At 50.2% G+C, this 14,584-nt stretch overlaps 1 protein-coding gene and 1 long non-coding RNA gene across 12 annotated transcripts in view; one reads left to right on the top strand and one right to left on the bottom strand.

Annotated features, from left to right (window-relative positions):
- The window catches only part of Rbm20 (RNA binding motif protein 20), a 241,241-nt gene that overhangs the window by 18,213 nt on the left and 208,444 nt on the right, over positions 1 to 14,584 (bottom strand). For 7 of the 9 annotated variants that reach the window (XM_063265327.1, XM_063265322.1, XM_063265325.1 and 4 more), the window contains one exon: positions 11,445 to 11,982. In XM_063265327.1, the coding sequence (XP_063121397.1) occupies positions 11,486 to 11,982 (497 nt within the window). In that variant the 3' untranslated portion in view covers positions 11,445 to 11,485. 9 annotated transcript variants of the gene reach the window in all.
- LOC120100058 (uncharacterized) lies at positions 10,886 to 14,313 on the top strand. Of its 3 annotated transcripts, XR_005499744.2 has the most exons (4): positions 10,886 to 11,218; positions 11,307 to 11,724; positions 12,623 to 12,780; positions 13,841 to 14,313. It is a non-coding gene; the product is annotated as an uncharacterized LOC120100058 (long non-coding RNA). The 3 variants fall into 3 exon arrangements; XR_005499745.2 differs by lacking the exons at positions 10,886 to 11,218; positions 11,307 to 11,724 and adding an exon at positions 11,981 to 12,347; XR_010061490.1 differs by lacking the exons at positions 10,886 to 11,218; positions 11,307 to 11,724 and having other exon boundaries at positions 11,885 to 12,780.

Here is a 14,584-nt window from a genome sequence, read left to right as displayed (position 1 = left end):
ATACCTCACCCTCTGGCCCTCCACCATACCAGTTCCCACCAGCTCCTGCCAGAGCCAGGCCAGTCTTTCACTAGACCACAGTGCTCTGCACTCCCCTGAATCGTCTCCATTCATCTCTCTCCTGTGTGTGTACCTAGTATAATGAAAGTCCCTTCTATTCTAGGAACTGATGGGGAAGTCCCTAGTTGTCATAGAAGGTCACTGACACCATCTGAATTCCCTGGAGGCTTGCAGACAAGCAAACGTCCGGGCTTCAACTTGACTAGACTCTCCAAGGGAGGACTGAACCTGTCTTCTGGCAAGTTCAAGGTGATCTAGACCAAGGATCTGTCTTCACTGTGCTGCTGACTGTCACTGTCCTTCAAGAGGCAGACCTGAAAAAGTCCCTGGATGATATAATAGCACCCTGGGTAGCCCAGTAGTACTAACTACTCAGAGTGAACGCTAAGAAGCTGATTTGCTGTAGGCAAGTCACTGCTCCTTTCTGTACCTGCCCCTGTCTTTTCTAGCCTTCTTGCAAAAAGAAAGACCATGCTGGGCCCAGGAACATGTGCTTGGAGAAGACCTGGGTAGGGATTGAGCTCAGGAATTCAAAGCAGGATGGGTAACATAGTAAGAACCTGTCTCAAACACCCAGTCGATAAACAAAGTAGGAAGGAAGGATCAAGACCTTAGGGTCTTTGAGGTCATCCTACCCTTAAATGCTTGGGGTTCTAAGAGCATCACGGTAGACAAAGAAACTGAGAGCTCTTGGAGGTGTGCCTAGACACCCCACTGCTGCCTATGTAGACATCTGACAGACAGCACTTGCTGTTGATGTTCAAAGGGCACAGAGCAGAGGCTAACATCACCATCCAGGAGCCCCCTCCTCCCACCTCTGGTGTCCAGGGTCAAACCCAGGCCCCTGCACTTGCTAGGCAAGCTCTCTGCCACTGAGCTAAATCTCCAGTGCCCTCACTAATGCACTGTAGCGACCCCAGCCTGTACACCATGAAAGCCAGTCAGGAGAGGTGTGTGTACAAGGTGGGATCTGAATGTAAGGGGATTGGCCCAGAACCAGGCTTTAGGGACTTCAGAGAGCAGGTGAGAATGCACAGGCATGGGGAAGCCTAGGGCAAGTCTTGGTCAGAGTATCTACACTGCGTAGCCCTGGGGCCTGGGCAAACAGACTGTGTTCTCCAGAGCTGTGCACATCCAGCAACACTCTGGGATTGAACACCTGACACTGGAGCACCTCAGGCCTCCCAGGCCCTGACCAAAGGCAGAAATGCATAAGAACAAGTTCTGGCCCATTCTTGTCTTTGGTTAGTTAGGATACAGACAGTAGCTACGAGGATGTTTTCCAGCCCTGTTGGGGACTAGAGGCCTGGGGTCAGCCCCTGGCTGGCCATACTGAGACTGGGGTGTGGGTGGGGCCATAACAGCCCCAACAGAAGCATTTGTTAGATCTGTAATCTGCTACAGTAATGACGGGTGGCCCCACTCTGACCTCTGGATCCAGGCTGCCTATCCCAACCTCATTGACTCATGGGTACTGCTAACAAGAAAGAAGGGCATAGAGAAGGTTCTAGGCCATTGGAAACCCTAGCCAAGAGGCCCAGGAGAGGCACATAGCTTCACATGAACAAGCTCGTGAACAGGGGAAGGTTGAGGCATAAAGCAAAGTTGTGTTGCCTGCAGGATACCAGAGCTCTTCCCAGCAAACTACCTCAACCCTGGAGGTGATTAATAGCATCACTTCCTTCTGGGCTCAAGAAAATGGACCCAAGCAAGGAGCTGACAGAGGTGACTACAGCAAAGATAGGCCTCTGCTAGGGACAGTGTCCACAGCAGCACTGATCACCAGATCTTTCTTGTCCACCATCAAAGACAGTCTGACCCTACCTCAAGACAAATGGTTCAGACACCAGAAGATTGGGGAACACTGGGTGACAGCACTACAGGTTTGTGAGGAGTTCCAGAAGGGTACCCTAGACCCACTAGGCCACTGAGAGCCCCATTCTCTCTGGTTACCTAGCCAGAGCCCTAAGTGGGGGCTGGTTTGTAGTCTCAACTCAAACCCTTAGAAGATTCGAAGGCTTTGGAGATGGTGACATTGGCAGTGAAGTGTTGCCCTGCCAACCTGGGCATACATACACACACTGCACACACATACACACTGCACATACACATACACACACTGCACATACACATACACACACTGCACATAACATACACACACTGCACATACACATACACACACTGCACACACATACACACTGCACACACATACACACTGCACATACACAAACACACACTGCACATACACAAACACACACTGCACATACACATACAGCACACACATTGCACATGCACAAACTACACACACATACACACAGTGCACACACACTGCAAATACACTGCATATACACTGCACATACATACACTGTTCATGCACACACTGCAATACATACACTGCACACACACACTGCACATACACATACATACACACTGCACACACATACACTGCACATACACATACATACATACTGCACACACATATACATGCTGCACACACATACACACTGCACATATACACATTGCACACACACTGCACACACATACACTGCACATACATACACTGCACACACACAATGCACATACACATACATACCCACTGTACACACATACACACACACTGCACACACATACACACACACTGCACACACATACACACATGCTGCACATACTCACACAACCACTGCACACACATGCACACACACTGCACATACACAAACATACACACTGCACACACACACATGCTGCACACATATACACAGTGCACACACATACACACACACTGCATGCACACACACACACTGCACACACACACTGCACACACGCATGTAAACTAGAAAGTCAGAAGACCAAATGCTGGCATAGAGATGCTGTGAGCCCTGACCAGATATTGAATGATCCGGGCATGACACAGCCACTCACAAGCTTTCAAATTCTCTTTATTAAAAACCATTTTTTTCCTTTTGTAAAAACAAACACTTTAGGTCAATTATATAGATCAGAAAAAGTGGTGACAATTTATATAAGACACTCAAAATACTCTAATACTTTACAAGTTCAAACTTAACTGATAGTTCTGTTTTTCAAAATCTCACAGAAACAAAGGAACTCTGGTCCAGTTCAAGCATAACCTTACAGATCACCGCCTCGGACTGTCCAAGAATGGGAAACCTGAACGCTAATGGCTGCTGCTCACCCAACAGGTTCACTACAGCCTCTGGGTGTGCCACCTGGAGGACCATCAGGTACCAACAGTGAGTACTCAAGGACACTGGCTTGCTGACACATTAACCCAGGGCACAAATGAATTTTTTATACAAGGTAGCAACTGTTTATGAGCAACCTTGGGGAGAGACGTTTTGTAATGATTGACGAGACACTGAATTAATGTTTTAAAAAAAGAGGGGCTGGGGATTTAGCTCAGTGGTAGAGCGCTTACCTAGGAAGCGCAAGGCCCTGGGTTCGGTCCCCAGCTCCAAAAAAAAAAAAAAATAAAATAAAATAAAATAAAATAAAATAAAAAAAGAAATAAATATCTTCCTGGTTGTCTTTAATACTGTGATGCATGGAACACACACAGGAATTTTTAAAAAATGCAAGAACCATGCCAATGGAATTATATAAAAATATATACGTATATATACACACACATGTATAGGACCATCCATGACTTTAAACATAGAGACTGCTGTTTCTTTAACCCTTCAGTTTTGCTGATATTTATATGATGGTCAATGTATAGCCAAGGGAGCCATCCCGCTGCTGAGAGCTGGGCCATGTGGCTTCCCTTAGAAAGGCCACTAGCAGGGGAGCCAGTGCTGTTGGGAGGTCTGCCTCACTCTGCTGGAAGAGAAATCATGTCCAGCCTCTGATGGGGGTGCTGATGGGTGTAGGGATGTGGGCAGCAGCTGTTCCCAGAGGTCAAAGGTTTTCTGAGAAATAGCAGAGACTTTGCTCATGACCATGACGCTAGGTTACCTCCTCTGGGATCCACCAGGGGATGGATATCACCTTCCCGAAGCCCCAACTTCCTATCACTCCTTTCCAGACTGGCCTCTCTCTGTCTAACTCCTCTTTCACAGATCCCAGAAGTTCTTTCACTCCTGCCCAGGAGCCACAGGCCTCCAAGTGGACACATGGTTATTTTAGGTTCTACGCCTGTCTCCTTTCTGTGCCTCAGTTTCCCCGATGATAAAATGTTAGCACTGAACTAAATCATTTCTCCACAGCCCTTCTGTTGGTGGAGAATGTAGAATGTCAGTATAAGGGGGGGGGGAGCAAATAGACGTGCTCCCTGTCTGCTCTGCCTTCCTTTGCTTGGGAACATAAACAGGAAACTCACACAAGCAAACCATCCACATGGACGGGGGGTTTGGGGGAGCCTTCAAGGAGGCATGCCTACCCGTGAAGACAGCGCCAGGCTTTCTGATTCGGGGATCCGCTCTATGGCTCTAGTGGTACTCATGCCTTCCGGTACCTTTGTCCCAAGACCTTCCCCTACAATCCTTCAGCCCGTATGGGAGGGGGCGCTGACCCTGCTGGGAATCAGGGACCTGCTCTTTCTAACGTTTTAACCTCCAAGTCGGCATAAGCAACCCCTCCGTCTCTTGGTTTCTCCTCTGACGGGAGAGCATTTTCAAATCGTTCTAATACCGAGTAACCCAAAGCAGAGGCACCAAGGATGAATGAAGGCCAGAGGGCAGAGGGCAGTGGTCAGCATGTGATGTTCGTTAGGCCTACATTGATTGCCTCCTTGAGGGAGTAAATCCTCTAGAGAGAAGACATGGCTGACCTCGAGCTTAGTCAATGTACCATATTCACTGTCCTGAATAGAACAGATCCTGAATAATCCTTAAACCAAGAAGCTTGGATTGAATCTGTTGGAGCTTCTTCAATACAGGGTTCTTCTTCACTCCATAAAATGAATGTGAATTTAAATACTAATGATGTACAATAATGCATTGTTGCTATAATACGGTGCAATTGCACATTAAGGCATAGCCCAGTGGTTTTCTAGAGTAGCTGAGGATGAATGACTTCCTCAAATAGGGCTATGGCTTGCCACTTGTGCTGGAAGCCCTGGGTTCCCCCCCCTCCCGGCACAATACCTGGGATCACAGCACTCAGTTGGTAGAAGCAGGAGGATGAGGAGTTCAAGATAACCTTGGCTTCAGAAGAAATTAAAGGCAATCCCTGGACTATGTGAGCCCTGTCCCTGGGACATGTTGGCTAGGCAGACAGCTCATCGGGACAGCACCTGTTTAGAATGTACGACCTTCTGGGTTCCATTTCCAGCACTAGCCAGAAACTGAAAAGAAAAAAGAAGCCTTTTCGAGGATCCGACTAGAGGAAACCTTAGTGAAACCACTTCCACCTCTGCCAACTGATTCCTTGGTTGCAGAACCTGACAGCTTACCTACCCTTGGGACGCACAGAAGCCAGGTTCCAAGGCCACCTCAGGTTCACTGAAATAACTCTAAGCCCAGACCTTCCATTAAACTTTTTTCTTGTGTGACCCAGCCTCACTTGACGGACCTACCACATCCAATCAAAACTTGAAACACAGCGACAATCCCTGAGAAGTTGGGTTTTATGAAAAGGAAATAAACTTTGGCACAGAAGGGATAGTGAGAGGGAGAGAGGGAAAACAGACTAAAGGAATCAGGAGGCCATGGGAAGCTGGTCACCCTTGGTGGCTGGGCCCGGAAGGGTGAGCCAGCTCCTGGAGAGGCTTCAAGGTGTTTTTCTCATCTCGGCAGCATGTCCTGCCTGGCTCTCCTTCTTCTCTGGTCTCAGTTCTGTCCCTGAGACCAGGCTGGCCTTAGCTCAGCAGGCTTCCCATCCACCTTCCAGAGACGGTGGCAGCCTCGGTATCATAGCTTCTTCCTTTCCAAGTGTGGACCAATCCCGCTGCGCTCGGGGCTTGGGCTGTCTACCCCCTCTGTCTCCTTCAGTCCCTCCTCTGCCAGCTGGGACAGGTACTTCTGCACGGAGAGGGACATTACAGAGAGAGAGAGAGAGAGAGAGAGAGAGAGAGAGAGAGAGAGAGAGATGTTAATGGATGTGATGTGTATGTGTGTTTGTGTGTGCATGGGTGCACATGTGCGTGAGTCTGACTGTCTGACTCTCTGTGTCTGTTTGACTCTATCTCTGTGTGTATGTGTGTGTCTTTCTCACTCTGTGTGTCTGTCTGTCTCTCCCTCTCCCTCCCCCCCCCTCTGTCTCTCTCTCTTTATTTCTCTGTGGGTATGTGTGTGTGTATATGTGTTTGTATGTATGTGTGTGTGTATGTGTGGGTATACATATGTGTATGTGTGTGTATGTGTGTATGTGCGGGTGTGCATATGTGTGTGTGCATGTGCGTCTGTCTGTCTCTCCCTCTCCCTCCTTCCCTCTTTCCCTCTCCCTCTGTCTCTCCCTCTCCCTCCCTTCTCCCTCTCCCTCTCCCTCTCTCTCTGTCTCTGTCTCTCTCTCTCTCTCTCTCTCTCTCTCTCTCTCTCTGTGTATGTGTGGGTATACATATGTGTATGTGTGTGTATGTGTGTATGTGCGGGTGTGCATATTGTGTGTGCATGTGCGTCTGTCTGTCTCTCCCTCTCCCTCCTTCCCTCTCTCCCTCCCCCTCTGTCTCTCCCTCTCCCTCCCTCTCCCTCTCTGTCTCTGTCTCTCTCTCTCTCTGTCTCTCTCTCTCTCTCTCTCTCTCTGTGTGTATATGTGTGTATGAGTGGGTATACATATGTGTGTGTATGTGTGTGTATGTGTGTATGTGCGGGTGTGCATATGTGTGTGTGCATGTTCGTCTGTCTCTCCCCCTCTCTCTCTCCCTCTCCTCCTCCCCCTCTGTGTGTGTGTATGTGTGTGTGTGTATATGCATCTGTCTGTCTCTCCCTCTCCCTCCTTCCCTCTCCCCCCTCCCTCTGTGTGAGAGTGTGTATGTGTGTGTGTAGGACTGCTTTGATGTCACTTTTGGCCAATGGGGCCATGTCACTCCTCTCCAGCTATCTTAGGGCAATGGGACCACATTATATTAGTTCACAGACAACGTGAGTCTCCTGTGAGGAAAGTGGAAAGTGTAGATACTAACCACAGCAAACGACCCTCTGGCCCCTCCTCATTGCCAAGCGCTTAGTGGCTGCCTGACTACATGAACGCATTCTTCATGACAATGCTTCCTGTTTGTCACGGCAGAAGGAGGGAAGGTGGAGGGCGGCAGAAACCCAGGACTGGTCCTCTGTGAAATGTTGACATCGGAGATGCCCAGCAATCCTGTAGGACAAGCTATGGAGAGTGGGGGTGGGCAGCTAGAGACTAAGAACAGCATGGCCTCTCTCCAATGGAGGACCACCTCCACAGTGCTGGGAGCACTCAGGGCTGTGAACAGCCCTGGCTAACAAGTCAGCTGGGGCTGGTCTGTGCTTGTAATGCATGGGACAATGAGATGAGGAAAGGCCTGACCATGTTGGAGAGGTAAGAACAAGGCGACCAGCACTTCGTTTGGTAATTAGAAAGGGTCAGGTCCAGTTCGGTGGTCAAGTGTGCCGTCTCAGCTAACAGATGTCCTGGGTTCAAATCTTCTGTCTCTGCAGACAAGTGACTGAATCTCCCTAATGTCTGTAAAGTGAGGGTAACCGTGGCAACCTTGCAAGGAGTCAGGGAGTGGGGGCGCAGTGTTTCCTAAGAGTGGGGAACTGACAGGATGCCTCACAGAACATTCGGCATGATGCCTGGCACACTGTAAATACTCAGGAATGTCAGGCTGGGCTAAAGTAGATGTAGGACTTGGGGAGCCCCTCACCTCTCCCCACCCCCACAGACAACGGATCTGTGGAGTGAGAGCAACGTCATCCTCACCATTGGAAGTGGGAGCAGTTTGACTTGGAGAAGGGCCCCTAGCAGACGCCTGTGGGCAAGGCTGCAGCTGGGGAGCCCCAGTTTCTCCTGTGTCTGACTGGAGAATTCTGAGGGGGTGAGCACCCTGTCTGTGTGCATTCTTCTCTGGGGTCTGCAGCCATATTTGTCCCAGCTACACTTGTTGTGCCACTCCCCATGGGCTCACAGAGCCATGACCAGCGACGGCATAGTGAGATTTCTAGAAGCTGCACTGAAACAGCTTTGACCGGCTCTTGCCTCCTGAGGCATCCCAGGGAGACCCCACGTCAGGTCTCCTGATGAATGGTAACTTTCGAAGTTGCCTGTCTTGAGTCAGACAGCACATGCCCCGTGGGCCAGACTTCATCACTTTCCACACTTGTGGTTTGGAGTGAAGTGGGAGAGGCTGTAGAGACAGAAGCGTTCATTCAGCCAAGGCCCCTGAGAGAAACGCTACCTGAGATCGCTGGGGCCGAGGCTCCTGGCTCCCTGACATGAGGTATACCAGTGAAACTCGAGCTGAGGTCAGACAGAGTCCGGAGCTGAGGCAATGTCTACACCCAATGTATCTAGGGAGCTCATGGCGGTCTGGTCTGCTGTGGGATTGGGAAGCTGCCTGGAGTTTGACCCTAGAGGCCCTGAACTCAGTGCAGGCCACTGCCCTGGAAGTCTCTGAATTCTTCCTACAGCTCTTAGTGGGAGTGAACTTGAACTCTGGGTTCTCCCTGGGGGCTATACAATTCCTCTGAAACCAAAGAGTGAGGAATTAAGGCATTCCCAGGAAGTCTGTGAGACATGAAGATTCTTGGCCTTGGTGTGTGGCTCAGGTGTACAGAATAACATGTGCTCTGGGTTCAAAGCCCTGGGCTGGGCCTTTAGCGCCATACACCTTTAAGAATGAAGATTCCTGGGTCTACACTAAAAGGAGTGTGCAAGCAGGGGAGGGGAGGCTCAAAGAAGATGCATTTCTAGAAGATGCCAGCAAAGTCGATGGGAAATGAGGACCAGAGAACCCCATGACCCTTCCAGTGAGCAAAAGGTCTAAAAAGGATGATTTCTTTGGGTTGGGTGGCTGACTGCACAAGCAGCCCTGCAGAGCCCAGCCCGAGGTCCCTGCCCTGGACAAACCAGGCCTCCACTCCCTTTCCTCCCTGAAAGGAGCCAGAACATGTGACCGGTGTGGTCACAGAACAGCTGCTCCCTACAGGGAGATCCTGTCCAGGTTCAGTCAGAGACAGACTCTACCGGTGAGAAAGCCAGGCCGAGAGGCCATAGGCCTTGGTTCTGAATATTAACTATTGGAGTAACAGGAAGAGATCAGGGATCAAAGCATCTGCCCAAGGCCTAGGAACTTGCTTCAGCTTCCTCAAGGACAAAGCAGACCCAGGATTCTTAACAGGGTGCCTCCCCACCTCCCAATGTGTGTAAGTGTGAGTGTAGATGTTCACATTGTAACCGTTTAAATAATGTTCCTAAATGACATGTTACCACTCCACCCCAGTGCGTGACTGATTACACATATGCTAAGATTCACACTCCTGCTTAAGAACCCTCTAGATTGGGTCCAGTGAAACAGCTCCGAGGGGAAGGGTGAGGACCTGGGTTTGATCCTGGGAATTCAAATGGTAGAAGGGAGAATGGATTTCTTTAAAGTTGTCCTCCGATCTCCACATGTATGTTCCTACTTTGAATACAAAACAAAATAACACACACACACACACACATACACACACACACACGATTTAAAAAGAAACCCTGATCAGAGCAGTCACTCTAAAAGACTAACTATAAGAGGAATGCCTGCCCCGAAACAGTGGCAGCAACACTCCATGCACTTCTTGGATTGAGCCATGTGGGGCAAACACTGGTTACTTATTTAGTGTGTGTCCCCGTGTGTGTGTGTCTCCATGTGAGTGTGTGTGAGTGTGTATAAGTGTGAGTGTATGAGTGTGTAACTGAGTATGTGAGTGTATATGAGAGTATGTGTGTGTGAGTATGTCCGTGAGTGTATGTGTATGTGTATGTGTGAGACTGAGTATGTGTGTGTGAGTGTGAGTGAGTGTGTGGGATTGTGTGTGTGACAGTGTGTGTGAGAGAGTTTGTGTGAGTGTGAGAATATGTATGAGAGTGTGTGTCCATGTGTATGTATGTGAGACTGAGTGTGTAAGTGTGTGTAACTGTGAGAGTATGTGTGAGTATGTGTGTGTGTGTGTGAGAAAGAGTGTGTCCATGTGTGAATGTGTGTGTGGGATTGTGTGTGTGACAGTGTGTGTGAGAGAGTTTGTGTGAGTGTGAGAATATGTATGAGAGTGTGTGTCCGTGTGTATGTATGTGAGACTGAGTGTGTAAGTGTGTGTAACTGTGAGAGTATGTGTATGTGTGTGTATGTGTGTGAGAAAGAGTGTGTCCATGTGTGAACGTGTGTGTCTGTGTGAGTGAGTGTGAGTATGTGAGTGAGTGTGTGAGTGTGTGACTCTGTGTGTGTGTGTGTGTGTGACTGATATTAGGTGTCTGCTTCTTTCACTCTGCCTTACATTTTAAGACAGGGTCTCTCACTGAACCTGGAACTCACCAAGACTGCCTGCAGTGAGCTCCAGAGATTCTCCTGTCTCTGCCTCCCCAGCCTCCCCAGGGCTGGGACTATCAGCGCGTGCCACATCACAGCCAGCTTCTGTGTGAGTGTCAAAGATCCAAATGCAGGTCCTCATTCTTACATGGCAAGCACTTTACTGCCTGACCCAGCTCCCCACCTCTCAACTCTGGTTCTGACAGTAAAAAAGCAGTTGCCTTGAAGCACCCACTCCCCACTACCCACTGAGAGAGAGAGAGAGAGAGAGAGAGAGAGAGAGAGAGAGAGAGAGAGCCCATAAATGAAATACATGCAAAGCCCAGCCTGTACCAGAACTTAATCCTGAAAACATTAGGCGCAGACGTTGCCTTAGCTCTGCCCCACCTCTGTTCGAGTTTCCCTGGTGTACCCATGAGGGAGCCAGGAGCCTCTGCCATCTCAGATAGGGTTTCTGTCAGAGGCCTTGACAGAACGGCGGACATCAATCAGCACTGCTCACTGACTTTAGATACTTATGAAAACCCACCAACATCTCTGAGTTAAAAATGCTTCCTTCGACTGACAGCGTCTCACTGTCTAACTCGCCGTATCACTTTTCCTAATTGGTGTTGAAACAGTGTATCAGGCTGGGGGTGTGGCTCAGAGGCAGAGAGTGTGACTGGTATATTTAAAGGTCCAACCTCCCGTGTGACAAAGAGTAAACATGAAGAACAAATGGTATTTGTAAGTAAAGGCGTCTTAGCTTGGATGACATGTGGCTTAGTGTATTTGTAAGTGATATCTTATCAGTTGGCTGTTTCATTTTGCACAGGTATCCTACACTGGACCGGAAGCCCTACGAGAGATTTGTCTACGTCTGTTGCTGTTGTATCCGCAGAGCCTAGAACAGTTCCGAGTGTGTGCACTGCCTGAGACAACCATTTGTTATGCTATCTAGACATTTCAATGGAAGTGAAACTGTGATCTTTATTCCAGTGTGTAAATATATAGTTATCTGCGCAGAGGAAGAGACCGGGGAATACCTGCAGCTGAAGGCCCGGGGCCTGGCTGAGAGCTATACCAATGTGTCAGGAGAGTACCAGCAGATCGTGGAACTTGATTCTGCTCTACCTCACTGGGCGTGGCAGATGTCTCAAAAGCCACCAGCCGGTCTGAGTACTGTTGTGGGGTTGATGCTCTGGGTGCCCTTAGGAGGAAGCCTGGCAGTCGGGTGTTGTCTGCATACTCAGGTTGGTATTTACAGGAGCACCTCAGGAAAGAGTGCGGAGGTGGGGGTGGAGGGGTGGTGGGGAGGGGGGTGGGGGAGCGGGGACAAGTCGGCTGGGGGATCTCATCAGGGGCGCAGCGAGCATGGCGGCTGGTTACCTGTAAGTTCCTGTAGTGTACAGTGCTGCGGCAGTGGCTCACTTTGGCCGCCTCCTCGCTTGTGTAGAACAGGCCACACAGCTTGCAGTAAAAGCCAGTCCTGGGAACCACGAACTCCACTCCTGGGGAAGGGTGGAGGGAAGGACAGCGTTAGGAAGGTAGTAGGAGGCCCCGTGGACCCCGCCCCCTTCCACTGCCCCGCCCGCCCGCCCGCCCTCCTCTTTCTCTGTTGACTCTGGTGGTGAGCAACTCCTCCAATCCTCACCACATTTACAACAAGGCTGGAGAGAGACAGCGCCTACTCCATTCACAGGTGGCTGTGAGTGTCAGGGAGCGCCACAAGCAGCAGGGAGGGTACTCAGCAATTATGCGCTGAGGCCCTGCCTTTCACGTGTGGGTCCATCAGTCTACCTGGGAGGAGGCAGCGGAGGGGAGGTTTCTTTCCCAAGGATTTCACTTCTGCCAGATTCCCCTCTCTGCATTTGTGGTCAGTTATAGAAAAATTCTCTATATTTTGCGTTGGTTTTTAGAATTGTTTTTATTAAAATAAGAGTAAGAGGAAAGTTCACCCATTCGCTCTAACGTAAACACGTCTTTCCACGTGATTTGTTGATATGCAGGACTTTGGGGGGCAGCTTTTGTTGTTGTGTTTGAGACTGGGTCTTACTTTGTGGCCTTATCATCTATCTGTCCTGAACTTGCTCTGTAGACCAGGCTGGCCTTGAACTCACAGAGATGCACCTGCCTCTGCCTCCCTCCCAGGAACTGGGCTACATGTGTCACCAGAAGAGCTAAGCCTAGGGCACTCAGGTTCTACACCCTTGATGGAAGTCTTCAAGAACGCAGCAGCTGGGGGCAGAGGGTGCTGCTCCCATTTCCTCTGCTGGGACAATCTGGGAAACCAGATTGACTGCGATGAGGTACCCATTCCTCAGGGCCCTGAGATAGTCTCCTAACCACAGCCCAGCCCCAGTTCTTTCTCCACTCGTGCTCACCACACGGGAGATCCTAATTTTGTAAACAGAACTTTCCTTTACATCTCAGTGATAACTGATGATGGTGGTAGTGGTGGTGGTGGTGGTGGTGGTGGTGGTGGTGGTGGTGGTGGTGGTGGTGGTGGTGATGACAATGATAACGATGATGGTAAATGTAAATGTGAATGGGCAGCTCTGAGGGAGGACAGGGAACGGCTTGCAGCCTGCTAGTGCAGAACTCCACACTGCAGCCTGGGACCCGGGCTGCCTCTAAGCCATGCAGCTGTCAGCCTGCTGTCTGCAAACTCCTTGGCATTCAGTAGCAATCCCCAGGAGTGAGAAAGTGTCGCTTGGTTCAGCTGCCCCGAGAGGCTGGATGTCCTTCTCCTTCACCCTCTGTGTGCAGAGGGTGGACACGTGGCCCGGCCTGAGGGGGAGGGGAGCTTATGGGATGGGGAGGAAGTTCGAGGCTGTTGCTGGGAAATGGGCATCGAGCGAGACCCACGATCTCCTTCTTCTGTTGTTGTTGCAAAATAGTTGTGTGCTCACTGTTCCGCCCCAGGAGCCTCAGATGTATTGGGAAAGAACTTCAGTCAGAGCCCAGCCTCCCATCCTGTCCCAGACCCTATGGGCGGCGGGGTGCAGCTGGGCTGTACCGGGAACAGAGCGCCGAGGATTCTAGTATCAACCAGGTTCTCCTCACCCTGTTCTGTGGTTCCCAGAAAGAGTATAACCACCTCAGGGGAGTCCATGGAGGCTGAGGCAGGAGCCAAATTGAGCAGCCATGGCTCCTTTCGACTAGAGAGTTACAGCTACCAAATATAGGGTTGGCATGAGCTCTCACTTGAGTAAAGTCTCCCACCACACCACCAAAGTAAAGCCAAGAAGCAGCAGTAATAGCGGGGTGAAATGGCGCTTGGGGCCAGACAGGCCTTCCACCCTTATTTAAGCTGTGCCCTCAGAGGTGTTTGTTGAACTGCTCTGAAATGCGTTTTCTCGTCTGCAGATTAGGGAGGACACTGCCATGTGGTGTTCTGAGGAAGCACCTGTCACTTCATCTGGTGCTCAGAAAGCATGAATTTAGGAACACAGGAACCAAGCACCCGGACATTGGTCTTCATCCACCCTCCAGCCTTGCTTTCCCAAGGCTGCTCGGAGAAACGTTTCCATGGTTTGGCAGTGACTTTCTTCCCAGGCCCTGCCCAGTGGGTTAGGTCAATATCAGTAATCAAAAGACAGCATAACATTAGAGAGAGCTGAGTGGAGGCAGGAGGATTCTCAGGCCACGGTACAGCCCAGGGGTTGAGAGGGCACCACAGGGCCTGCTACCACACTCTCGGCAAGCCTGAAATGTGAGGACCAGAGAGTGGCAGCACCCATGGATCACTCCTGTAGCTGTGGTGAGACCAGGAGCCACCGAGTCCTCCGTTCCTTCGGGTCTTATTAAGTACTGTCATTAAAGCTGCATTTGCCTCCTAATAATAGCTCCTGGCATGGGTAATTATGACTCCGTCATCCTAGTAAAGCCTGTGTTGGAGAGAGGGGGAAAGCTCACTTTTTGCCAGCGATGCTATTTGGTTATAGTAAGAGCAGGCCTTGGCAGGCTCACGCTGGCTGGCGCTGGCCTGAATCACACAGGCAATGCCCTTCTCCAGCCACGAACACCCCAGGCCGTGACAAGACCGACCTCTCAATTCTCCCACGGGATGCCCTGTCCTTGGCATCCTGTCTTTCACCTCTGTGCTCTCCA

This window comes from Rattus norvegicus, chromosome 1 (genome assembly GCF_036323735.1).
Source record: "Rattus norvegicus strain BN/NHsdMcwi chromosome 1, GRCr8, whole genome shotgun sequence".
Lineage (NCBI taxonomy): Eukaryota > Metazoa > Chordata > Mammalia > Rodentia > Muridae > Rattus > Rattus norvegicus.
Note: the sequence above shows the minus strand (reverse complement) of the source record. Positions and strands in the feature narration are given on the sequence as shown.